The sequence below is a fragment of the Plecotus auritus genome, assembly GCF_963455305.1.
Source record: "Plecotus auritus genome assembly, chromosome: 1".
In the NCBI taxonomy this organism is placed as follows: Eukaryota; Metazoa; Chordata; class Mammalia; order Chiroptera; family Vespertilionidae; genus Plecotus; species Plecotus auritus.
In genome coordinates this window covers 51,202,293-51,229,474 of record NC_137770.1, presented here as the reverse complement: position 1 = coordinate 51,229,474, position 27,182 = coordinate 51,202,293, and the positions used below count along the sequence as shown (strand labels likewise).

General features: G+C 41.3%; 1 protein-coding gene across 4 annotated transcripts in view; it reads right to left on the bottom strand.

The window, feature by feature from the left end:
• Positions 1–27,182, bottom strand: part of CSNK1G1 (casein kinase 1 gamma 1) — a gene marked incomplete at its 3' end in the record, with an annotated part of 153,377 nt that overhangs the window by 84,413 nt on the left and 41,782 nt on the right. For all 4 annotated transcript variants that reach the window (XM_080687149.1, XM_080687150.1, XM_080687148.1 and 1 more), the window contains exons 2-3: positions 17,435–17,837; positions 10,035–10,075 (exon numbers count right to left, since the gene is read on the bottom strand). In XM_080687149.1, coding sequence (XP_080543275.1) covers positions 10,035–10,075; positions 17,435–17,615 — 222 coding nt within the window. In that variant the 5' untranslated portion in view covers positions 17,616–17,837. The remainder of the gene's footprint in view (positions 1–10,034; positions 10,076–17,434; positions 17,838–27,182) is intronic.

The window sequence follows — 27,182 nt, the reverse complement described above, 5'->3', positions numbered from 1 at the left end:
ACTTCTGAATATTTACACAAAAATATCAGAACTCAAATTGATTTTTTTAAAATATTTTTTTATTGATTTCAGAGAGGAAGGGAGAGGGAGAGAGAAACATCAATCATGAGAGAATCATTGATTGGCTGCCTCTTACACACCCCCCACGGGGGATTGAGCCTGCAACCCAGGCATGTGACCTGACAGGGAATCGAACCGTGACCTTCTGGTTCATAGCTTGATGCTCAACCACTAAGTCACGCTGGACAGGCTCAAAATGATTTTTGTATACCCATATTCATACTGGCATTATCCCCAATAGTCAAAAGATGGAAGCAACTTGGGTACCTATCAACAACTAAATGTCCTGACCGGTTTGGCTCAGTGGATAGAGCATCGGCCTGCAGACTGAAGGGTCCCGGGTTCGATTCTGGTTAAGGGCATGTACCTTGGTTGCAGGCACATCCCCAGTAGGGGGTGTGTGGGAGGCAGCTGATCGATGTTTCTCTCTCATCCGATGTTTTTAACTCTCTCTCCCTTCCTCTCTGTAAAAAAATCAATAAAATATATTAAAAAAAATACCTAAATGGATAAACAAAATGTGGGTACATTTTGTTTCACACATAAGATGAAATATTATTCAGCAATAACAAGGACATTCTGACACATGCTATAACATGGGATGAACCTTGAGGACATTATGTTAAATGAAATAAGCCAGTTACAAAATGACAATACTGCATCATCCCACTTATAGAGTGGTCAAATTCATAGAGACAGAAGGTTGAATTGTGGTTGCCAGGGGCTGGGGTCAAAGGAAAATGGCGAGTTAGTGTTTAATGGGTACAGAATTTCAGTTGAGGAAGATGAAAAAATTCTGGAAATGGATACTCAACAATGTGAATGTACTTAATATCACTGAACTGTACACTTAAAAATGGTTAAAAAGGTAAATTCGAGATATCAATTTCTTATCAGATGTGTAATTTTTAATACTTTCTCCCTCCCATTTCCTGGGTTGCCTTTTCACTCTGTTCAGTCTTTTGATATTATATAAATTTTTAGTTTTTATAAAGTCCACCTTATCTATCTTTTCTTTTTTCTTTTATTAATCCTCACCTGAGGATATTTTTTCCATTGGTTTTTAGAGAGAGCGGAAGGGAGAGGGAGAAACATTGATATGAGAGAGACACATCAATTGGTTGCCTCCTGGATACACCTTGAACAGGGCCAGGGATGGAATCTGCAACCCAGGTACGTGCCCTTAACTGGGAAACAAACCTGAGTTCCTTTGGTGCACAGGCTGATGCTCTAACCACTGCACAACACAAGCCAGTGTTTATCTATCTTTTCTTACTTGTGCTTTTAGTGTAATATCCAAGAAACCACTGACCAACCCAAAGTCATGAAGCTTTCCCCTATGTTTTCTTCTAGGAGGTTTATAGTTTTAGCTCTTATGTTTAGGTCTTTGAACCATTTTGAGTTAATTTTTACATATGGTGCAAGATAAGGGTCCAACTTCATTGCATATGGATATCCAGTTTTCCCAACATCATTTGTTAAAAAATATGTTCTTTCCCTATTAAAAGGTTTCTTATCCTATTTTTAGATAGGCTCAAAGAAAGAAGATTCCACAGCTTCCCTTCATAATTCATGCTGATATTTAAAAAGTTTCGTGGTAGGGAAGGTCTTTATATGTAATTGAAAGAGACTCGGGAGCTGGGGAAGGTGGAGGACTGAAAGCGCGCTCGCCAGTGCGCACAAAGGCTGCGGAGGTTGCCACAGGCTTTCCCTAGTGGAAGGGAGTCAGAGGCTCCTGAATGCACTGAGCCCCAGTTCTGACTGCAGTGAACCCCAGTTCCAGGCGAGCCCCTGGGGACCCACACTCTTGTGGGGGGAGTCTGGACTCTCGGGCGGAGACTTGGGAGCTGGGAAGGCGGAGGACTGAAAGTGCGCTCGCGCCAGTGCACACAAAGGCTGCGGAGGTTGCCACAGGCTTTCCCTAGTGGAAGGGAGTCAGAGGCTCCTGAATGCACTGAGCCCCAGTTCTGACTGCAGTGAACCCCGGTTCCAGGCGAGCCCCTGGGGACCCACGCTCTTGTGGGGGGAGTCTGGACTCTCGGGCAGAGACTCGGGAGCCGGGGAAGGCGGAGGACTGAAAGCGCGCGCGCGCCAGTGCGCACAAAGGCTGTGGAGGTTGCCACAGGCTTTCCCTAGTGGAAGGGAGTCAGAGGCTCCTGAATGCACTGAGCCCCAGTTCTGACTGCAGTGAACCCCGGTTCCAGGCGAGCCCCTGGGGACCCACGCTCTTGTGGGGGGAGTCTGGACTCTCGGGCGGAGACTTGGGAGCTGGGAAGGCGGAGGACTGAAAGTGCGCTCGCGCCAGTGCACACAAAGGCTGCGGAGGTTGCCACAGGCTTTCCCTAGTGGAAGGGAGTCAGAGGCTCCTGAATGCACTGAGCCCCAGTTCTGACTGCAGTGAACCCCGGTTCCAGGCGAGCCCCTGGGGACCCACGCTCTTGTGGGGGGAGTCTGGACTCTCGGGCAGAGACTCGGGAGCCGGGGAAGGCGGAGGACTGAAAGCGCGCGCGTGCCAGTGCGCACAAAGGCTGTGGAGGTTGCCACAGGCTTTCCCTAGTGGAAGGGAGTCAGAGGCTCCTGAATGCACTGAGCCCCAGTTCTGACTGCAGTGAACCCCGGTTCCAGGCGAGCCCCTGGGGACCCACGCTCTTGTGGGGGGAGCCTGGACTCTTGGGCGGAGACTCGGAAGCCGGGGAAGGCAGAGGTCTGAAGGCACGCATGTGCGCACAAGGGCAAGGCTGACGGGAAGCCAAGACTGAGACTCCACCCCATCCAAGCTGAGCACAGAGGCTATTGCAATTTGGCAAGTCTAATCCTATAAGGCTGTCTCCAGCACCGAATTTCTCCCAGCATAGACACAGCTGATCCTTACAGCCAACTGGCCTGGAGGTCAATTCTTCCCAGTGATACCAACAACAATAAAGACTTAATTACAACAAGGCTGTACACACAGTCCACAAAGGGGTGCACCAAGAGTGTCCACCTCAGGTTAACTGGGGAGGCAGACCCACTGGGCCAGATTGGAAACCTAGCACACAAATCTACCTTACCAACTCAGGGAAGCAGTGAAAATGCGGCATCAAAGAATCAGATCACAAACGAAAGAAATGGAGGAAAACAAACGACTGGATATAGAATTCAAAACCACGGTTATAAGGCTTTTTAAGAATATCCTAGAAAAGGCCGATAAATATAACGAGACCCTCGAAGATATGAAAAAGGACCAACTAGAAATTAAACATACACTGACTGAAATAAAAAGTATTATACAGCCAAAACCGGTTTGGCTCAGTGGATAGAGCGTCGGCCTGCGGACTGAAGGGTCCCAGGTTCGATTCCGGTCAAGGGCATGTACCTTGGTTGCGGGCACATCCCCAGTGGGGGGTGTGCAGGAGGCAGCTGATCGGTGTTTCTCTCTCATCGATGTTTCTAACTCTCTATCCCTCTCCCTTCCTCTCTGTAAAAAATCAATAAAATATATATTAAAAAAAAAAAAGTATTATACAGAGACCCAAAAACAGACAAGAGGAACACAAGAATCAAGTCAAAGAATTGAATTACAAAGAAGCAAAAAACACTCAACCGAAAAAGCAAAAAGCAAAAAAAAAAATCCAAAAAGTTGAAGATAATGTAAGAAGACTCTGGGACAACTTCAAGCGTACCAACATCAGAATTATGGGGGTGCCAGAAGAAGAGAGAGAGCAAGATACTGAAAACCTATTTGAAGAAATAATGACCGAAAACTTCCCCCACCTGGTGAAAGAAATAGACTTACAAGTCCAGGAAGCCCACAGAACCCCAAACAAAAGGAATCCAAAGAGGACCACACCAAGACACATCATAATTAAAATGCCAAGAGCAAAAGACAAAGAGAGAATACTAAAAGCAGCAAGAGAAAAACAGTTAGTTACCTACAAGGGAGCACCCATACGACTGTCAGCTGACTTTTCAACAGAAACTATGCAGGCCAGACGGGAGTGGCAAGAAATTTTCAATGTGATGAATAGCAAGAACCTACAACCAAGATTACTCTACCCAGCAAAGCTATCATTTAGAATTGAAGGTCAGATAAAGAGCTTCACAGATAAGAAAAAGCTAAAGGAGTTCATCACCACCAAACCAGTATTATATGAAATGCTGAAAGGTATTCTTAAAGAAGAGGAAGAAGAAAAAAGTAAAGATAAAAATTATGAACAACAAATACATATCTATCAACAAGTGAACCTAAAAATCAAGTGAATTAAAAACCTGAGGGACAGAATAATCTGGTGAATATAATAGAATCAGGGGCATAGAAAGGGAGTGGACTGATAATTCTCAGGGGGAAAGGGGTATGGGGGGTTCATGAAGAGACTGGACAAAAATCATACACCTATGGATGGGGACAGTGGGGGGGAGGTAAGGGCAGAAGGTGGGGTGGGAAATGGGTGGAGGGGAGCTATGGGGGGAAAAAGGAGAAATAATTGTAATAATCTGAATAAAGATTTATTTAAAAAAAAAAAAAAAAGTAAAGGAGCGGAGGGGAGAGCAAGAGAACCCTCCGCTCTTTCGGCTCCGCGGGCCCGATAGAACAGCCGAACCGGATCCGGCCCGCAGGCCGTAGTTTGCCCACGGCTGAAGGCTATATATGGTTTTTAAAAAAGGTTCCTAGATATTCAAGAAACAAGAGCCCACAATGAAGATCCAAACCAAGTAGAACTGAAACAGTTCCAGAAGGACTTCCTGGTATTTCTGTGGTAGGTACTGATTACATTTCCATTGAGGGCAGGCTATTTGCCAGAATCATGGTTATTCTGGAACACACATACCTGCCTGAAATCCTAAACCAACAGCTACCTTATAGAACTGTAACACTTAAGGCCAATTTTGCTGTTACAATGAAAAGAGCTCAATTACGGGCCTTACTAGTGTATCTCCCATGAAGAATACAGATCTACAGCAAGAGAGGAGGCCCCAACCTGACTGGTTTGGCTCAGTGGATAGAGTGTCGGCCTGCAGACTGAAGGGTCCCAGGTTCAATTCCAGTCATAGGACATGTACCTTGGTTGCGGGCACATCCCCAGTAGGGGGTGTGCTGAAGACAGCTGATCGATGTTTTTCTCTCATCGATGTTTCTAACTCTCTATCCCTCTCCCTTCCTCTCTGTAAAAAATCAATAAAATATATTTTAAAAAAAAAGGAGGCCCATAGAAGAGATTATTATCCTCTAAAAAGCCTTTAAGATTTATTTGAAAGAGAAATGAGGTACTAAGACACACCATACTAGGTAACATTAAGTCTATCTTCAGCTTTAACTCTGCCATAAAAACTTAATGAAATTTAAAAATGAAATGCAATTGTCAGTCACGTCAACTATACGTTATGCAAGTTTATCTAAATAGGTTGACTAGCATGATTCTGGAAGAAGAAATCTAGATGAACAAACCACAGAGCAGATGTGGATGTAGTAAGTGCAATTCATTAGAAAAGAACAGCATTCAACTGTCACAAGACAAGTCCTTCAATCATTAACTCTCTGCCTTCCAACTAATAAAGCCCCAAACTACCTGAAAATCCTGGGAAACTTACTGGGATTTAGGAGGAGAAACATTTATTCAAGTTTCATAGAAACTAGTCATATGAAACATTTCATATAGCTAGAAATGGTTTTGTATCAACTTTAAATATAAGATAAAGAATTGTTTGCTCTAAAATTATTAATCTTTAAAATCACATAGTATTCTTTTTTAATAGGACACTATTTGCAAAGACTAGTTATTCATAAGATTAGGACTGACAAAACCAATTAAACTCTTCAAATTTTTTTTTTTTTTGCATATCTTTTAAAAAATCTTTATTGTTGAGAGTATTACAGATGTCTCCCCTGCTGTCCCCCTCCACCCAGTCCCTGCCCTGCTCCAAGTCTTCACCACCTTAATATCTGTATCCATAAGTAATATTTGCATATAAGTTCTTTGATCTCTTCCTGACATCCCTCCCCGCTTCCCTCTGAGAGTCATCATCTGTTCCATGTTTTCATGCCTCTGTTTCTATCCTATTCTATTTTTCCTAGTTTATTTTGTTTATTAGATTCCTTGTTCATTTGATTTTTAGATTCAAATGTTGATTGATATGTATTCATTGCCATTTTATTGTACATATTTTTTATCTTTCTTCTTCCCATTTTTCCTTCCTCTTCTTTCTCCTCCCCTCTCCTCCTCCCCTTCTTCTTCCTTCTCTTCCTTTACTTAAAGAATACCATTCAGCATTTCTACTAATACTGGTTTGGTGGTGATGATCTCCTTTAGCTTCCTCTTGTCTGTGAAGCTCTTTATCTGACCTTAAATTCTAAATGATAACTTTGCTGGGTAGAGTAATCTTGGTTATAGGTCCTTGCTAATCATCACTTTGAATATGTCTTGCCACTCTCTTCTGGCCTGCAAAGTTTCTGTTGAGAAATCAGCTGACAGTCGTATGGGTGCTCCCTTGTAGTTAACTGCTTTACTCTTGACGCTTTTAAGATTCTCTCTTTGTCTTTAACCCATGGTATTTTAATTATCATGTGTCTTGGTGTGGGCCCTTTTGGGTTCCTCTTGTTGAGACTCTTTGCACTTCCTGGACTTGTAAGTCTATTTCTTTCACCAGGTAGAGGAAGTTTTCTGTCATTATTTCCTCAAATAGGTTTTCAATATCTTGCTCTCTCTCTTCTCCTTCTGGCATCCCCACAATGCTAATGTTGGTACGCTTAAAGTTGTCCCAGAGGCTCCTTACACTATCTTCATATTTTTTTATTCCTTTTTCTTTTTGCTCTACTGATTGGTTGTTTTTAATTCCTCATATTCCAAATCGTCGATTTGGTTCTTGGAATCCTCTCCTCTACTGTTGAATCCCTATAAATTATTCTTTATTTCAGTTAGCATATGCTTAATTTCTGACTGGTCCTTTTCCATGTCTTTAAAATTCTGATTTCCTTGAAAGTCTCACTAACTCCCTTGAAGCTCTCATTAAGATCCTTGAGCATCCTTATAACCATTGTTTTGAACTCTGTATCTAATAGTTTGCTTCCATTTCATTGAGTTGTTTTCTGGAGATTTCTTCTGTTCTTTCATTTGTGACATGTTTCTTGTCTCCGCATTTTGGCTGCTTCCCTGTGCTTGTTTCTATGTATTAGATAGAGCTGTTATGTCTCCTGGAACTGATAGAGTGGCCTTGTGTAGTAGGTGTACTGTAGGGCAGTGGCTCAGCCTCCTCAGTCACCTGAGTTGGGCACTCTAGGTGGGCCCCTGTGTGGGCTGTGTGCACAACCTTGTTGTAGTTGAGCCTTGATTGCTGTTGGCATCAGTGGGAGGAGCTGACCTCCAGACCAATTGGCTGTGAGGACCAGCTTGGACTATAGTGGAAGAGCTGCTTTGCAGAAAAGACCCCTGTGGAGCAGGATTTGCTTCAGTAGGGCTTTGGTGCTCACTGAGTCTGCCCCTTGAATGTTTGGCTCATGGATATGTAGAGTTCTAATATGGTATGGTCTGAAGTTGTCCACCAGGTACCTGGCTCTGGGGCCCACAAGTCAGGAGCTACAGAGGGATCTGCAGGTGGCTGTTACTTGTGTTGGGCTTAGAAGCACACAGGCATGGCCAAACTGTGAAGCAAGGCAGGCTGTTGCTAGTGCCAGGTCTTGCTGATGCCAGCTGCTTGCTGTTTGAGAGATTTTAGGAAAGTCTGAAGCCTGAGCCAGGACAGGCCATACAAATGGGAAAGCTGCTACAAACAGCTTGGGTGAGGCTGCAAATTGAATGGGGCTAGGTCTCAGGGAATCACCAGGGAAGAACACTGTGAGCCAGGCTGATGGAAATTTAGATATGGCTGTCAACTCTGTGACAGGGGAGGTCTCAGCATAGGAACTATGACCCCTCAGAGCACCCATGGCTGGAAGAAAGTTGTCCCTGAGTTCTTACTCTGATGCCAGACAATCAAGTTCCTCCCCATATGTCCCCCTATGTTCCTGGATCCCCCCAAGCTGTTGACCCAGAGCTGGAGCTCAGAGGGAGTGGAACCATGTAAGTTCATGTGCCAGCCCTTTAAGAGGAATTGCCTGGGTCTCCAGCAGCCTCCGTGTCACTCAGCCATAATAACTGTTTGTTTTTATAGCCTGAAGTTATGGGGGCTCCTCTTCTAAGCTCTGGAACCCTGGCTGGGGGTCTGGTATGGGACACCCTGCTCCTCATGGGAAGCCTCCGCCGCAGCCAAGATATCCCTCCCAATTAAAAAAAATGCCGCACATGGGCGTCTGACCAGCACATTTCAGCACCTCTGCCCCCCTACCAGTCTCAATGTGCTTTCTTCTTTACTTCTCTAGTTGTAGCACTTCCATACAGCCAGTTTTCAGGCAGTTCTGAATAATGGTTGTTCTGTATTTTAGTTGTAATTTTGATGTGGTTGTGAGAGGTAGTATCAGCGTTTACCTATGCTGCCACCTTGGTTCTCCTCTCTTTGCTTCAAATTTGAGCACATGATGTGCTTTTCATGTTTGGCAGCTTTTGAAGACAATGATTAGATGATCAAATTTATTTCTGTACTAAGTATATTAATAAATACCTTATATTTTAAAAATGAATCAGTCACAAAAATGATAAAATTTTCAAATGAATTTATCTTTTTTTTTTTTTTAATATATTTTATTGATTTTTTACAGAGAGGAAGGAAGAGGGATAGATAGTCAGAAACATCGATGAGAGAGAAACATCGATCAGCTGCCTCCTGCACACCTCCCACTGGGGATGTGCCCACAACATAGGTACATGCCCTTGACCGGAATCGACCTGGGACCCTTCAGTCCGCAGGCTGACGCTCTATCCACTGAGCCAAACCGGTTTTGGCGAATTTATCTTTTAAAAAATATGTTGTTATTGATTTTAGAGAGAGAGGGGAAAGGAAAGTGAGGGAGGGAGGGAGAGAGAGAAAAACACTGATGTGAAAGAAACATTGATTGCTTGTCTCCTGCACATATCCCAACTAGAGATTGAACCCACAACCTGGGTATGTGCCCTGACTGAGAACTGAATTAGTGAACTTGCAGTGCCTTGGACAATGCTCAACCAAGCGAGTAACACTGGCCAGGGGAAATGATTTTATCTTTTTTTTTTTTTTAATATATTTTATTGATTTTTTACAGAGAGGAAGGGAGAGGGAAAGAGAGTTAGAAACATCGATGAGAGAGAAACAACTATCAGCTGCCTCTTGCACACCTCCAACTGGGGATGTGCCTGCAACCAAGGTACATGCCCTTGACCGGAATTGAACCTGGGACATTTCAGTCCACAGGCCGACGCTCTATCCAATGAGCCAAACTGGTTAGGGCTGATTTTATCTTTTAAATCAGGGGTGGGCAAACTTTTTGACTCGAGGGCCACAATGGGTTCTTAAACTGGACCGGAGGGCCGGAACAAAAGCATGGATGGAGTGTTTGTGTGAACTAATATAAATTCAAAGTAAAGGAGCGGAGGGGAGAGCAAGAGAACCCTCCGCTCTTTCGGCTCTGCGGGCCGGACAGAACAGCCAAACGGGCCGTAGCTTGCCCACAGCTGTTTTAAATAGTGCTGTGAAGGTATAAAGTTCACAAAAATTACTATTTTTGCAGTGATTTTTTTTTCTTCCAGCAATATTTTTTTTAAATATATATTATTGATTTTTTACAGAGAGGGAGAGGAATAGAGAGTTAGAAACATCAATGAGAGAGTAACATTGATCAGCAATATTTTTATTAACTATTTTTGATTCATCATGGCTAAACTATAGTTAGTATCATTTAATGTTATATAGTATACAGTGATTCATGACTGTAACACTATATATAGTTGAAGGAAAATGACTTTATGGGATCATATGCAAGAGAAAAAAATTAGTATTTTTGTAAATGCTCACAATTATTTCCTGTAAAAAAATATACGTGAGGGTGAGAGCACCAAAATACACCTAGTACAAATATAGATTCTACTCACCAGTTTGATAGCTACATATTCATTGGTGTAGAGATTTTTACCTAGGAAAAAAGCAAAATGTATGTTTTAGTGACACTTATTCCGGGAAATACAAAGCAAAATCTTAGCTTACAGGGTCATGAGAAAGGTCACATTCCCAAAGCTGTTCATATATATAAAACATGATTTATAACTGAAAAGCTAAATAAAGATGGTAAGACAAAGCAAGACAAGAACAAAAAACAGCTTGAGAATTTGAAAATTTAGAGACAAGAATATTTTTTAAAATCTATTTATCTCTCTCACGTATACACATTTTATTTTTTTAATATTCCCTAACTTTAAACAATGAGATTAACCAAGAAAAAAAAATCCAGAATTTCAAAGATACAGAGATTTTAACTCTTGGCACAATAAACACACACCCTCATTTTTCCAACTCACTGACAAATGGGGATTTTATATTTTTTATCATGGTACTTAGTGTCAGTATTAGTTGGTATAAAGAACAGTGTGAAATAAAACCAACTATTGTCCTAATCACCTTTTGGAAAACTTATCTACTGTATATAAGGAAATGATTCTCAAAGCTGTTTTGACCCTTCACTAGAAACTCTAGCTCTGTATCTTTCACTATGTGCAGGAAACAGCTCTCCCAACAACATTTAAACATCTTAAAGTTCTTCCTGAATTAACAATTTTTCCTCTCAATCTCTCTACTTGTATAAATAAAATCAATATTTTCCTAAACATTTAGAATAGGAATTTGGCAGTGAGGATGAGGATAAGAGCAATAACTATCACTGAGTGAGCCCATATTACATGCTGGGTACTTAGCTACCTTCACCTCCCTAACCCCATTGATTCTTCAAAACGTTAATTCCTCCCTAGTGTTTTGAATACAATATATAGTCACTGCACTGGACTTTACATTGCTTCTTATTTATTTCTACTATCTTAGTCAGCTAGACTACAAATACCTTGAGGAGTAGAGATTTTATCTAAGAATTCTGTCAATGTCCTATGGTGCTTAAGACTATGCTCTACACATCTCAGACACCCCAAACCTTAACTGATTAAATGTTACTTGTATAGACATCAAAATTATAACTAAACTACAGAACAACCATCACTCAGAACCACTTGAAATTAGCTGAGTGGAAGCCCTACAACTAAGGATATAAAGAAGCCACATCCAGACTGGTAGGAAAGGCGAAGACATGGAACGGGTTGGTATACCAAACAAACGTGGCAGATAAAAATCAGGATAAATATCTCAGCTGTGGAAGTCACCCCTGAGGAGGGAGGGGTCCCAACCCAGGGTTCCAGTGCCAGAAAGAGAAGTCCCTATAACTTCTGGCTGTAAAAACCAGCAGGGATTAGCCTGGCTGGGTAGCTGAGTTGGTTAGAGTACTGTCCCCATATTCCAAGGTTGTGGGTTCAATATCCAGTCAGGGCACATACAGGAAACAATCAATGAATACACAACTAAATGGAACAACAAATCGATGTTTCTCTCTCTCTCAAATCAATAAACACACATACAAAATAAACAAACAAAACAAAACAAACAAAAAACACAGTGGGGCTTGTGGCTGAGTGAGACAAAGACCTGCTAGAGTCCCAAGCAGTTCCTTCTAGCCACCTACCCCAAGAGTAAAAAAATTAAAAGGATTTTAAGTTGAAGAAGGTATAAAGGCATCTCAGGAGAAGAAACTACATGAGCAATCGAACAAAAAATGGAAAGTAGATGGTATAGGCTGAAAATGGTTTAGTCAGAATAAAACAACTTTACTATATTATAGAAATTATACACATATTTCTTTTGAGGACGAAGTGTTGAAAAAAACCCCAGGCACTTTGGATTTGTTTCTTCCAGAGTCTGGGTGGGGGAGAGGGTTTCTCACTAATCAGTGGGTAACTTTTTCTCATTTTCCCCAGGTTCAGCCAAGAAGGCCAGTTTTCAGTGTAGTTCACCTTCAACAGTGTAAACCTTCCATCTCCTGTGAGGATGGGAAAGGGAAGTTGCAGGGGGAGGTGATGCCAGGAAGGAAAAGGTTTAGTTATCCAACTGCTTCACATAAAGACCTGCAACTACGCTTTCTGTTTTTGGCTCCTTTTGCATCCTAACCTTCTGAAGTTTCTAGTGTCTCCAATTCTTGAGCCTATCTGGTGTATTTTATGTTACAAACTGGCCTAACCTTTCATTCATTCAGCTTTCTCTGGACTGCTAAATCAGCCACCACTTAGCTATCTGCTTTCGAGCTTCCAAAATTTTGTTAACATTTCTCATCTGTTTTTACCTACTCTCCCATTTTTTTTTTGGTTCCTTTAAAATATCCCTTTTCTAAATACACTTTATAAAGAACTGACGCCCTGACTGGTTTGGCTCAGTGGATAGAGCCTTGGCCTGCTGACTGAAGGGTCCCAGGTTCGATTCCAGCCAAAGGCACATGCCTGGGTTGCAGGCTCGATCCCCAGTGGGGGGCGTGCAGGAGGCAGCCAATCACTGATCCTCATCATTGATGTTTCTATCCCTCTCTCCCTTCCCTTCCTCTCTGAAATAAATAAACAAACAAACAAACTGAGGCAGCGCTTAGTTCCATAATCTTCCACATATATTACAATTAGCTATGCATATATCTTTTTACCTCCATTAGACACAAATTTCCTAAGGACAAGAAGAATGTTCAACCAATCTTTTTATCCCTAGCAATAAAATAATATCTGATATATAATAGGTAACAGATGTTTGCTGAAGTGAACCAAACTGATTTGATATACAAAGAAGGTTCTTCTGAGAAAGTTCTAAGGCAATAATAAAAGAAGGCTGGTTATCAAATTATGGATAATTCTAAATGCAAATATAGGACTTTTGATTTTATTATTCAACATGCTGTGAAACCACCAAAGATCTCGTTAGCTAAGAGGAAAAGCATAATGGTAAAAGTTGTGTTTTTAAGGTACTCATCTGGCCCCAGTGTAATAAGGTATAAGAGAGGATACCACCGAAACCGGTTTGGCTCAGTGGATAGAGCATCGGCCTGCGGACTGAAGGGTTCCGGGTTCGATTCCAGTCGGGGGCATTTACCTTGGTTGCGGGCACATCCCCAGTGGGAGGTGTGCAGGAGGCAGCTGATCGATGTTTCTCTCTCATCGATGTTTCTGACTCTCTATCTCTCTCCCTTCCTCTCTGTAAAAAAAAACACAATAAAATATTTAAAAAAATAAATAAATAAAAGAGAGGATACCTACAAGTAAAATAAACAGGAAGTTTTTATAGCAGAACATTTAAATGATATCTACTACATATAGTGTCATTATGAAAATTACATGAGTTAGAATATATGAAAGTACTTTGTAAACTGCAAGGTGATAAATAAGTCTAATTTTTATTACTTCCATTATTGTAGGTATGAGACAATACTTTCTGAAAGAGAATGACTTAAAAACAGGATTTATAATCAAATTTTGTTGTTCCACTTACTTATGCATGCATTGGTTGCTTCTTGTATGTGCCCTGACTGGGGATCGAACCTGCAACCTTGGCATATTGGGACAATGCTCTAACCAACTGAGCTACCTGGCCAGAAGGCATTTTGAAGAAAAATCTAACCACACGTAAACATGAGGGATAAGGAAAAGAGAAGGGTCAAAAATTATGTTCAATCAGTGGAGAACAGAAAGAGAACCAAGAGAGTAGGCAATGGTCATTCCACTCCACCAGGATGCCTTCCTCCAAGTTCTCATGAAACCTAAAAATAATAGACTAATTTTGAAATGCCCCTCATCTTCAATTTTCATCCTCCTATCTAATAAAAGAGTAATATGCAAATTGACTGTCACTCCAACACACAAGATGGCCAGCAGGAGGGCAGTTGGGAGGGACCAGGACTGCAAGGGAGGGCAGTTGTGGGCGATCAGGCCAGGAGGGGAGGGCAGTTGGGAGGGATCAGGCCTGCAAGGGAGGGCAGTTGGGGGCAATCAAGCCTGCAGGGGAGGGCAGTTAGGGGTAACCAGGCCAGCAGAGGAGGGAAGTTGGGGGCAACTGGGCCTGCAGGGAAGGACAGTTAGCAGGAGGACCCAGGCCTGCAATCAGGAAGGCAGGCAGGCGAGCAGTTGGGAGCCAGCAGTCCTGGATTGTGAGAGGGATGTCCAACTGCCCGTTTAGGCCTGATCCTACCGAATTTTGTGCACCGGGCCTCTAGTATCTGTATAAAAGAATATAATCACAGAAGTATAATAAATGAAATAGCCTCTGTGACACCAAACATGATGGCTGATAAATTGCTAGCTTGCTTACGTTTGCTTTTTTTCTCTGAGGGCATCAAAGAACTGAACACATGTCACTCTCTGACAAAGCAATTATCCTTACACCTAAGAGGCACTGGAGGTGACTGGATAATTCTCTTGAGCTATGCATTACTCTAATGAATTCCTTTGTCAGGAAACATCATTTAGACCAAACAGGACAACACAAAATGCTGCCACATGTGGAAAGCTAGACAATCAATCACTCAACCACTATCCTGAGTGATAGTACTCAAACATTTGCTCTGAAAGAACTTAATTACATAGAGTTAAAATTCTGCCCATTTAAAATGAATGACTGCTTTAGCTAAATATTGATATATCTGATATATGAGAGAGAGGCAGGCAGTTTAACGGGTAAAAAGTACCATTGATGAGATGGCACAATCCCAAAGCTTTTAGCTATGGGTTCTTTTAGTGTTGATGGGAAAAAAAACCCTGCATTACATAGTTTTTGGAGTTTACAAAAACTGAGTTTACACCTAAACTCAGCCCATTTGAAACAACAGTCCTGGATGTGATGCTGCCCATAAAAACCACTACATGAAGACTTCCTGTTTCAGTAAGTCACCTCAGAGACAACATTTACCATAAGCTTCATCAGACACAGCACTATTTCAAAGAACCAGCGTCTCAGTTCTCAGTCACACTGATAAAGGGACATACAGCCTCAGGTTCTCAGTTTAGTTAGATCTCTAGCTGTCACATTATCTTGCCCTAAAGTGAAAGTAGTACATTTATAAGTTACTACCTAGAACTTATAAAAATTAAAATCCAACCAAAGAACTTGAGGCAATTAGTAGTTAAATCAAGAAGCCATTTTTTTTTTTTAATCCTCACCTGAGAATATTTTTTTCCATTGATTTTTAGAGAGAGTGGGAGGGGGAGAGACAGTCAGAGAGAGAAACATCGGTGTGAGAGAGACACACCGAATGGTTGCCTCCCGCACACCCCGACCAGGGCCGGGGATTGAGCCTGCAACCAAGGCACATACCCTTGACCGGAATCGAATCCGGGACCCTTCAGTAATTGGGAAGCAGCTCCTCCTGAGGAACAGGTGAAAAGCTGTATAAGGATCACTGACACATACTCTTAATATCTAAAATCAAACTTTAATCCTCTTGTACAAATGATATGCCTTTAAAATTATTTTTAACAATTATTTTTCTTTATTATTGAGGTGTAACTAACATGAAGTAAAGTCCCCAACCTTAAGTGCACCAGCTCAGTGAATTTTTACATATCCATACACATAACCATGTAACTATCTTGGGAGAGAATATTTTCAGCACACTAGTAAGTTTTCTGTGCCTCTTCCCAATCAATAACCCTCATCCATCGCCACCCAAAATAATCTATTTTGATTGTAATCACAAGAAATTAGTTTGGCCTATTTTAAATATCTATGAATGTAGGTAATTATATAATAAACCACTCTTTTGTGCCTGCCTTCTTTTGCGTAACATTACTTCTGTAATTCATCCGTTTCCTTGCATGTATTAGAATAATGGAACCTCAGTTCTTGAACTTAATTCATTCCAAAGGCTGTTCGAGAAGTGATTTGTTTGAAAACCAAATCATTTTTTCCTATTAGGAATAATGTAAAGTGAATTAATTTGTTCCAGACCCCCAATTTATTTCTTGTTTTTAACCTTTCTTATATACAGTACATCTAATGTACTGTTTTTCTATAAATAAACTTTAAGAACAAAAAGAACACAAAATATAAATGAAAGTTTAACAAAAAGGAAATGAAGTGTACAGTAAAAAATGAAAATTTAATAATAATAATAAGCAGTAAAAAAAAAAAAAAAAGCAAAAAATACATGAAAATATTCACAGCACAATATCCTGAAATGTTAACAGCGGTAAACTGACTCATATCTCGCGTTTTCTCCTTCGTTGCCTGAGAGATGTGTGACAGGTATCAGCATGAAAAGGTTGTCGGGTCAAGAAGCGAATTGTTTGAGATAGATGTTGGAGAAAGGTTTGACTGTATTCCCCCAAGAGCCAAAGTCTCCTATAAGGGGTCTTCATAATAAGTCATAGCCTCAATGTTTATGAAGAAAAGTAAAACACTTTAGCCTAAAAAGGGATCTCTTCATTCTTGAAGCTGATGTCCAACTTCATAAGATCTTTCATTTTCTCTTCTTCATTCACCTAGGAGGTGAATTATAAATAAACAGCTAATATACCCTCTTCCCAATTTCACAACTTCAAACTGGTCGATTTTGTCATTAGTCATCATCTCACTCATAAATTTGTACTTTAAATTAAAAAATGCATTTCCGCATAACCTGGACAGTGTTGCTCAATGGTTAAAGCGTCGTCCCCTGCACTGAAGGGTTACTGGTTCGATTCCAGGTCAGGGCACATACCCGATTACAGGTTTGATCCCCGACTGGGACACATGCATGAGGCAACCTATCGATGTTTCTATCTCACATTGATGTGTCTCTCTCCCTCCTCCCCTCCCTCCCTTAAAATCAATGAAAAACATATCCTCATGTGAGGTTTTTTAAAAAAAATCAATTTCCTTGGTTGGGAAAAAAAAACATTTGCATAATTTCTCCCTGAAATTTTAGCACAATCCTAATGCTGGGGCTTCCAGGAAGAAATGAATAGTTTCAGTTGGGAAGCCTTTCTAAACAAGATATATATATATCCTTGAAGATTAAATTTGGGTATTATTGCCTTATCAGGGGCAAGGTCTGAATTAAAACAAGACCTTACTCCCTTCTCAAGGTGTGGGGTTCCAGGGCCAGCAGCATCTAAAGTACCTGAAAGTCTCTTAGAAAGATAGCATTTAGGGCTTTAACTTTTAGGCCAACTAAACCAGAATCTTCATTTTATTGTTATCTGTATGCAGAGCTCCCTACATCAAAATATTGGTGGAAAATGTAAAAGCTTATACACATAGACATGAACCTTGCATAACAATTGTAAACTGATAATGACTATCCCCATTCACAAATTCTTTAGCTCTTAAGAGAATACTTAATTAAGAGAATTTCCCATAAAATTATAAACCACTTGCTGTGAAAGACACCACAGCTTATTATAGCTACTGCTGTAGTTAGTGGAAGCCATGGACATAACCAAGTTCTTACCTAATCTGAGCTCTCCGAAGTTCCCACACCCTATCTTCTTGCCAACCCTGAAGTTGGGTCCCACCATAAGAACCCCAGAGGATGTTGAGGAGCCAGACGGTCGGGAACAGTGTGCACTCCTTTGTGCCATGGGTTTAGTAGTCCGTTGTCTTTCATCCTTCTCCCTACTAGGATGGTCCATTATCCTACACGACAGAGTCTCTCCACAATGAATAGCCTCAGGCTGTATACTTCTCTTCAATACAAAAGTATGTCCAAATGAACCGTAGTCAGAGAAAGGTAGAAAGTTCTTTTGGCACCATATTTATGCTTCTAATGTATCTTCAAGGGATGAAAAACCATTGGATCGTTCTTGTAGGACATGTAGTCTGTAGGTCTCGAGCATAGAAGGATATTTTGTAACCTAAGTAAAAATCAAGAAAACAGTTAAAATTAAATTTTAAAACAAATTGAGAAAGTTACCACAATGGATCTTACCCAAAAATGAGCCAAGTGGATAGTTTCCTGAAACTGGCTTTGGTTTTATATCTTCCAACAGTTTAGCCATCTGGACTAGCTATTCATCAGGTAACATAAGCTCAGTAGGCTGTTCACCATGGCAGCTAAGGGAACACACAAGCCTTTAATATAAAAGGCTCTCTTCTAATACTATACATATAACCCAAAAGAAAGTTATTTGTTAGCTTTTTTATCACTAGCTAACAGAAAGAAAGATATGGGAGGGTTAAACCTAGTTAAATAAACTAAGGACAAAAGCTCTTCCTTTTAATTTGGACAGAACCTATCAGAAATGAGGTTACTCACTCTCCCTCCTCCAACCCCACCATTTATCAAGCACTGATAGCAAACACACAATCCAAGACAAGCTACTGAATGACAGAGACTTCTTCTAAAAAGAACTTTTCAAAACCCTAGTAGTACTAAGCAGTCCCAGACTAAAACTTTGGAAAGCTCAACTTTTGGTCTAGTTTCACTGTGGACTAAGTATACAAAGACAAAGTATCTGAAACTAATCCTGTGCACAAATCCAAAGTAAAAATAAAGCTGAGAAACAAAGTCTTAAACAAACCTCATCCCTGTGGGAATTCTCTACTAAGCTCAAAACGAAAGTATACAATGAGGTAATTTTGATGCTATTTTTTATAATCCACGTGATTATCCTTAACAACAAAAAAATATTCTTACCACTAAACACATAGTTATGCTTCACTTTCATTAAATATTTTCCTTAAAACTTTAAAGAAGAAAAGAGCTGCATGGTTATGTATGCAATAAAGCAAATTAAAGGCAAAAAGATCAGGGTGATGAGACGAGGTCAGCAATTACAGCATTTCCTACATGAGCAACATTATGAATTTATATTTTTCCTCATTCTTTTCATATTTTCAATTGTATCTAATATTCTCCAATTATCTTTATTTATCCAAAATAATATTAGTAAAATGGAAATACAATTTAAGATGTCTTATTTAGATAGTCCCATTTTAACTGGAAGGAGTGTGTCTCTATGAGAAACTGTCAGGCTATACTTTCTTCCCTTATACTATAAAAAATTTTGAAGACAGAAAAAGTATGTCAGCCTACCCAAACAATTTTGAGCATTCAACTAACCCAAATTTTCATAAATTATCACTCACATAATAGTCTCATTTACAAAATTTGGAAAACTATGTTGTCTGTTGCTCTTCATATCTTGTGTTCACACTACTTTTGTAACAAATGGAGGTTATTTTTATAATGCTTGTCATTACTTTTCTCCATTGCACTGAGACTTGTGTAACATTATGTAGAGTAATCACCCACAGCTCACCTTTTCCATGTACACTTGCATGTATGCATTAGAAAAACACAGCACTCAAATTTAGAAACCTACAGAAAGCCAGAAAGTGTCTTCAGCTGGGAAAAGGATAATTTTAACACCTGCTTGTAGAACAGAACAATAACTTTATTTCCCACAAATATGGCAAAATCTCAACATTTAAGATATCGACTTTCTGCCCTAGCTGGTTTGGCTCAGTGGATAGAGCATTGGCCTGTGGACCAAAGGGTCCTGTGTTCGATTCCAGTCAAGGGCACATGCCTGGGTTGTGGGTTCAATCCCCAGTAGGGGATGTACAAGAGGCAGCCAATCAATGATTCTCTCTCATCATTGATGTTTCCATCTCTCCCACCCTCTCCATTCCTCTCTGAAATCAATAAAAATATATTGAAAAAATATATATCAATTTTCTAACCTATGCATGGGATATTAGTACATCCAGGGGTCCTCAAACTTTTTAAACAGGGGGCCAGTTCACTGTCCCTCAGACTGTTGGAGGGCTGGACTATAGTTTAAAAAAACAACTATGAACAAATTCCTATGTGCACTGTGGGCCCGGGACAAGTCGGCTGCTAAGCAGGACAAGCAGCGGCACCCGGCTGGCCGGATAAATGTCCTCGGCGGGCCGCATGTGGCCCGCGGGCCGTAGTTTGAGGACCCCTGTTCTATAGTTAACACATTAAGCGCCCTGTCAGTCACCGGTGATTGACACTATACTTTCTGTCCGGAAGACAAAATAGGCTAGGCGCTTAATGCGTTAATGAAAGATAGTCAATACCACTTTATGTGGTGCCTCTGATTTAAGGAAAACTAATTGAACAGCAGAAATTTTAACAATCCTATTTTTTTTTTTATAATATGTTTTTATTTCCCTGGCTGGTGTGGCTCAGTTGGTTGGGCATAGTCCTATACACCAAAAGGTTGCTGGTCCGACTCCTGGTCAGGGCACATGCCAGGGTTGTGGGCTCAATCCCCAGAAGGGACTGTGCGGGAGGCAGCTGATTGATGTTTTGCTCTCACATCGATGTTTCTCTCTCTCTCAAAAAATCAGTTTAAAAAATGTTTTTATCCATTTTAGAGAGGAAGGGAGAGGGATAGGAACATCAATGAGAGAGAAACATTTCTTAAAATATATTTTTTATTGATTTCAGAGAGGAAGGAAGAGGTAGAGAGAGATAGAAACATCAATGAGAATCATTGATTGGCTGCCTCTTGCACACCCCACAACCTGGGCATGTGCCCTCAACTGGAATTGAACCCAGGATCCTTCAGTCCACAGTCCTTCAGTGCACTGAGCCAAACCGGCTAGGGAGAGAGAGAAACATTGATCAGTTGCCTCCTACATGCCCTCTACTGGGGATTGAGCCGCAAACCGGGCATGTGCCCTGACTAGATATCAAACCAGTGACTTTCTGGTTCATAGGCAGATGCTCAACCACTGAGCAACACCAGCTGGACTATAATCCTATTTCTTTATCACCACCCACTGCTCAAAACTATTTTCTACTAGAGGCCCCGTGCACGAAATTTGTGCATGGGGGGGGGGGTGTCCCTCAGACCAGCCTGCACCCTCTCCAATCTGGGACCACTCGAGGGATGTCCGACGGCCCATTTAGGCCCGATCCCAACGGGCAGTCGGACATCCCACTCACAATCCAGGACTGCTGGCTCCCAACTGCTCACCTGCCTGCCTTCCTCATTGCCCCTAATCACTTCTGTCTGCCAGCCTGATCACCCCCTAAAAACTCCCCTGCCAGCCTGGTTGATGCCTAACTGCTCCCCTGCCAGCCTGTTTGCCCCTAACTGCCCTCCCCTGCAGGCCTGGTCACCCCTAACTGCCCTCCCCTGCAGGCCTGGTCACCCCTAATTGCCCTCCCCTGCAGGCCTGGTACCCCCTAACTGCTCTCCCCTGCAGGTCTGGATCCCCCACAACTGCCCTTCCCTGCAGGCCCGGTCACCCCCAACTTCCCTCCTCTGCCGGCCTGGTCACCCCTAACTGCCCTCCCCTACAGGCTTGATCACCCCCAACTGCCCTCCCTTGCATGCCTGGTCCCTCAAACTTCCCTCCCCACCTGGCCTGATCGCCCACAACTGCCCTCCCTTGCAGGCCTGGTCCCTCCCAACTGCCTTCCCCTGCTGGCCATCTTGTGGTGGCCATCTTGTGTCCACATGGGGGCAGGATTTTTGACCACATGGAGGCAGCCATCTTGTGTGTTGGAGTGATGGTCAATCTGCATATTACTCTTTTATTAGATAGGATAGAGGCCTGCTGCATGGGTGGGGCCAGCTGGTTTGCCCTGAAGGGTGTCCCGGATCAGGGTGGGGGTTCCCTTGGGGCATGGGGCAGCCTGGGCGAGGGGCCTGTGGTGGTTTGCAGGCCTGCCATACCCCCTGGTGACCCAAGCGGAGGCCCTGGTATCTGGGATTTATTTATCTTCTACAATTGAAACTTTGTACCCTGGAGCGGAGCCAAGCCTTCTGCTTGCTCTGTGGCTACAGCCATTTCTGTTGGGATTTATTTATCTTCTATAATTGAAACTTTGTAGCCTGAAGTGGAGGCCTGGGCCAGCAAGGGCAAGCAGAAAGCTTGGCTTCCTCCATTGCCAGGGAAACCCAAGCCTCCCTCCTGCTCTCTGTGGCCGTAGCCATCTTGGTTGGGTTTATTTGCATATTCACTCCTGATTGGCTGGTGGGCGTGACTTTGGGGCGTGGCTTGTGGGTTTAGCAGAGATACAGTCAATTTGCATATTACTCTTTTATTAGATAGTATTTTCCAATTACAAACTCTTTAGCTTATCATTTGAGTCCCTTCAATATCAACTCCTTACTTAAATCCATGTTTTAAAAAGATAGTACAAGGAACATCCATTCTTAGCCCTTATACCTTATACCTAGGCCTCTTAACTCTTCTGTCCTATTTATGTCTGACTCATATCCTACATCCTTTGTGAAACCTTTAATAACCAATTCATCATTAACACTTGAAGCACCACTATCTATACCACTCATTTGCCACCTACCATATACCAGATTATATTGGTATGTATTCTAAAACTCAGTTTGATACTAAGCCTTTGAAATTAAAGATCTTGTCATATCTCCTTAAGTTTCTTGCACATAATTGGTACCAAATAAATAATTATGATACTCTTGCTTAACAGAAAAAAAAGACTGCCAGTGACATAACCAAATATTTTATATCAAATAATAAAAGAGAACCCTAATTTACCTTAAGAACTCCTAGAATTCATCCAGCAGGAAGCTAGTATTATTTCATTTAAATTCAATACCGTGAAGACATAGGCTAGTTAAGAATTCCATTTCACAAGGATATTAAATAGTTTATTTACAGTTAATAGCAGATAACATATGAAAAAGATAGCTCAAGAACAAGGTCAAATAGAATATGTAAGGTAAGTTGTAGTTTAACATTATTTTTAAAAGATGGCTTCTAAGGACAATAATAAAAGACAAACTATATGCTTATTTTTCCTTTTTTAATAGTAAAAAATAAAGGGGAAGTAAAGGAGAGAAATTATATCAATACAATATATAGATTGTTTATTTCATTTCTCTGGTGAATAAATTATTACAATCACTTGTTACTAATTTCTTAAACGTAAAGGAGAAACCAAGATGGCGGCATAGGTAAACACCTAAACTGCTGCCTCGCACAACAATTTCAAAACTACAACTAAAACACAGAACGGACACCATCCAGAACCACAGGAAAGCTGGCTGAGTGAAAATTCTACAACTAGAAGGAAAGAGAAAAGCTCACAGAGAATTGGAGGTACGGCAAAGGGGCTTTGTGCGCGCAGAGAGAAAGGGCGGCTGAGAGCCTGGCTGTCTTTCTCTGGCGGAAGGGGGAAGGAAGCCTCCGACCGCACTGAACCCCAGTTCTGAATGCACTGAACCCCAGTTCCGGGCGAACCCCTGGGGACCCACGCTCTTACGGGGGGAGTCTGGACTCTCGGACGGAGACTCGGGAGCCGGAGAAGGCGGAGGACTGAAAGCGTGCGCGCGTGCCAGTGCGCACAAAGGCTGCGGAGGTTGCCACAGGCTTTCCCTAGTGGAAGGGAGTCAGAGGCTCCTGACAGCACTGAGCCCCAGTTCTGACTGCAGTGAAGCCCAGTTCCAGGCGAGCCCCTGGGGACCCATGCTCTTGTGGGGGGAGTCTGGACTCTCGGGCGGAGACTCGGGAGCCGGGGAAGGCGGAGGACTGAAAGCGCACATGCGCGCAAGGGCAAGGCTGACAGGAAACCAAGACTGAGACTCCACTCCATCCAAGCTGAGCACAGAGGCTATTGCAATTTGGCAAGTCTAATCCTATAAGGCTGTCTCCAGCACCGAACTTCTCCCAGCATAGACACAGCTGATCCTTACAGCCAACTGGCCCGGAGGTCAATTCTTCCCAGTGATACCAACAACAATAAAGACTTAATTACAACAAGGCTGTACACACAGTCCACAAAGGGGTGCACCAAGAGTGTCCACCTCAGGTTAACTGGGGAAGCAGACCCACTGGGCCATATTGGAAACCTAGCACACAAATCTACCTTACCAACTCAGGGAAGCAGTGAAAATGCGGGGTCAAAGAATCAGATCACAAACGAAAGAAATGGAGGAAAACTAACGACTGGATATAGAATTCAAAACCACGGTTATAAGGCTTTTTAAGAATATCCTAGAAAAGGCCGATAAATATAACGAGACCCTCGAAGATATGAAAAAGGACCAACTAGAAATTAAACATACACTGACTGAAATAAAAAATATTATACAGAGACCCAGAAACAGAATAGAGGAACACAAGAATCAAGTCAAAGAATTGAAATACAAAGAAGCAAAAAACACTCAACCGAAAAAGCAAAAAGCAAAAAAAAAAAAATCCAAAAAGTTGAAGATAATGTAAGAAGACTCTGGGACAACTTCAAGCGTACCAACATCAGAATTATGGGGGTGCCAGAAGAAGAGAGAGAGCAAGATACTGAAAACCTATTTGAAGAAATAATGACCGAAAACTTCCCCCACCTGGTGAAAGAAATAGACTTACAAGTCCAGGAAGCCCACAGAACCCCAAACAAAAGGAATCCAAAGAGGACCACACCAAGACACATCATAATTAAAATGCCAAGAGCAAAAGACAAAGAGAGAATATTAAAAGCAGCAAGAGAAAAACAGTTATTACCTACAAGGGAGCACCCATATGACTGTCAGCTGACTTCTCAACAGAAACTATGCAGGCCAGATGGGAGTGGCAAAAAATTTTCAATGTGATGAATAGCAAGAACCTACAACCAAGATTACTCTACCCAGCAAAGCTATCATTCAGAATTGAAGGGCAGATAAAGAGCTTCACAGTTAAGAAAAAGCTGAAGGAGTTCATCACCACCAAACCAGTATTATATGAAATGCTGAAAGGTATTCTTAAAGAAGAGGAAGAAGAAAAAAGTAAAGATAAAAATTATGAACAACAAATACATATCTATCAACAAGTGAACCTAAAAATCAAGTGAATTAAAAACCTGAGGAAAAGAATAATCTGGTGAATATAATAGAATCAGGGGCATAGAAAGGGAGTGGACTGATAATTCTCAGGGGGAAAGGGGTATGGGGGGTTCATGAAGAGAATGGACAAAAATCATACACCTATGGATGAGGACAGTGGGGGGGGAGGTAAGGGCAGAAGGTGGGGTGGGAAATGGGTGGAGGGGAGCTATGGGGGGAAAAAGGAGAAATAATTGTAATAATCTGAATAAAGATTTATTTAAAAAAAAATTTTCTTAAACGTGCTAATGTTATGATGGATACATATTTGAATTTTTAGAGTCATACAAGCAAGGACCTTAAGAAGACTAATCCTGGTCGGGGCACATGCCCAGGTTGTGGGCTTAATCCCTAGCAGGGGGCATGCAGAAGTCAGTCATTATCAGTATTTTCTACCTCTTCCTTCCTCTCTCTCTAAAAATAAATCATTTTTTAAAAGAAGACTAATTCTAGTAGTTTCTGTCAATTGAGGCATACAAATTAAAGGAAAAAATATTTTTAAAAGTATGAGACCCCACATATACACTAAATATGAGCTCTCTAGCAGCTTAAAGAATTGCTATCTAGCCCTAGCTGGTTTGGCTCAATGAATAGAGCATCGGCCTGCAGACTAAAGGGTCCCAGGTTTGATTCCAGTCAAGGGTGCATGCCTGGGTTGCAGGCTTCATCCCCAGTAGGGGGCGTGCAGGAGGCAGTCAATCAATGATTCTCTCTCATCATTGATGTTTCTATCTCTCTTTCACTCTCCCTTTCTCTCTGAAATCAATAAAGATATATTAAAAAAAAAAAGAATTGCTACCTACAGTAAAATAAAAAAATCCAAGTCTGCCGGTTTACAGATGAAAAATATGGCTAGCTTCAGAAGTGGTAAAAGTATTCCTTTACAGACTGCTCTATAAGATATGTTATACCATTCAATTGCATTGAAATGGAAGAAATTCTAGTAACTACCACTCTGAGCCAACATATTAAAGATATAGGTCAAAATCAAGAGTTCATTTGGCCCAAAGTCATTCTCCATAGGCAGCAATACATTTCAGAGAGGAAAGGTGAGAGAGAAATAGGCATGGTTTTCTATCATGAATGAAGTGGCTGAAGTAAATTTATTGCTTTATGCCATAGTATTTTGAGAAGTTGCATGAAGTCTAAAAAAAATTGTCATATTATAAAACCATCAAAGAAAATATTAAAGAATTACAGCAGTGAATCTGATATATAAATATAAATAACTGATTTACAGTTTATTTCAGATTCTTATACATTGGTAGTGTCAAAAATGAGACACACAAATATTTAAATTTTAAAGTTAAACACATTGGGCCTTTGTTGATAGTCAAGACAAGAGGCTGCTGGGCTTTCTAAATCTTTCTTTTCTGATATAACTTATAATGAAACTAGTGGCCCGGTGCACAAATTCATGCACATTGAAAGGAAATTAATTAGAAGAAATATTTTAATATCACTATTCGCCCTTTCTCTATAATAGAAGTGTCAACCAAATTCACAATCGACAATGATGGATCAAAACACAATGTGTGACTGGCACTAGCAAGAGCTTTACATGTATCGCGCATGTGCGAGTCAACTTAGTCTTTTATAGATATAGAACAAAGTTGCTTAATTAGACCTGTTTTCTGATTTAGCTAAACTTTTTCCAGCCCAGTGAAGCAGCCCAACTTCTCTTTCAGTTGATTGTCAGCAACACAGCACTAAATATCAACATGAAGCAGATTATTATTGTAGATCAGGCAGGGAGAACAAAGGGTAAAATATTTATTTATTTTTTTTCAGTTTTTAAATAAATCTTTATTCAGATTATTACAATTATTTCTCCTTTCCCCCCCCATAGCTCCCCTCCACCCAGTTCCCACCCCACCTTCTGCCCTTACCTCCCCCCCACTGTTCTCATCCATAGGTGTATGATTTTTGTCCAGTCTCTTCATGAACCCCCCATACCACTTTCCCCCTGAGAATTATCAGTCCACTCCCTTTCTATGCCCCTGATTCTATTATATTCACCAGATTATTCTGTCCCTCAGGTTTTTAATTCACTTGATTTTTAGGTTCACTTGTTGATAGATATGTATTTGTTGTTCATAATTTTTATCTTTACTTTTTTCTTCTTCCTCTTCTTTAAGAATACCTTTCAGCATTTCATATAATACTGGTTTGGTGGTGATGAACTCCTTTAGCTTTTTCTTGTCTGTGAAACTCTTTATCTGCCCTTCAATTCTGAATGATAGCTTTGCTGGGTAGAGTAATCTTGGTTGTAGGTTCTTGCTATTCATCACATTGAAAATTTCTTGCCACTCCCATCTGGCCTGCACAGTTTCTGTTGAGAAGTCAGCTGACAGTCGTATGGGTGCTCCCTTGTAGGTA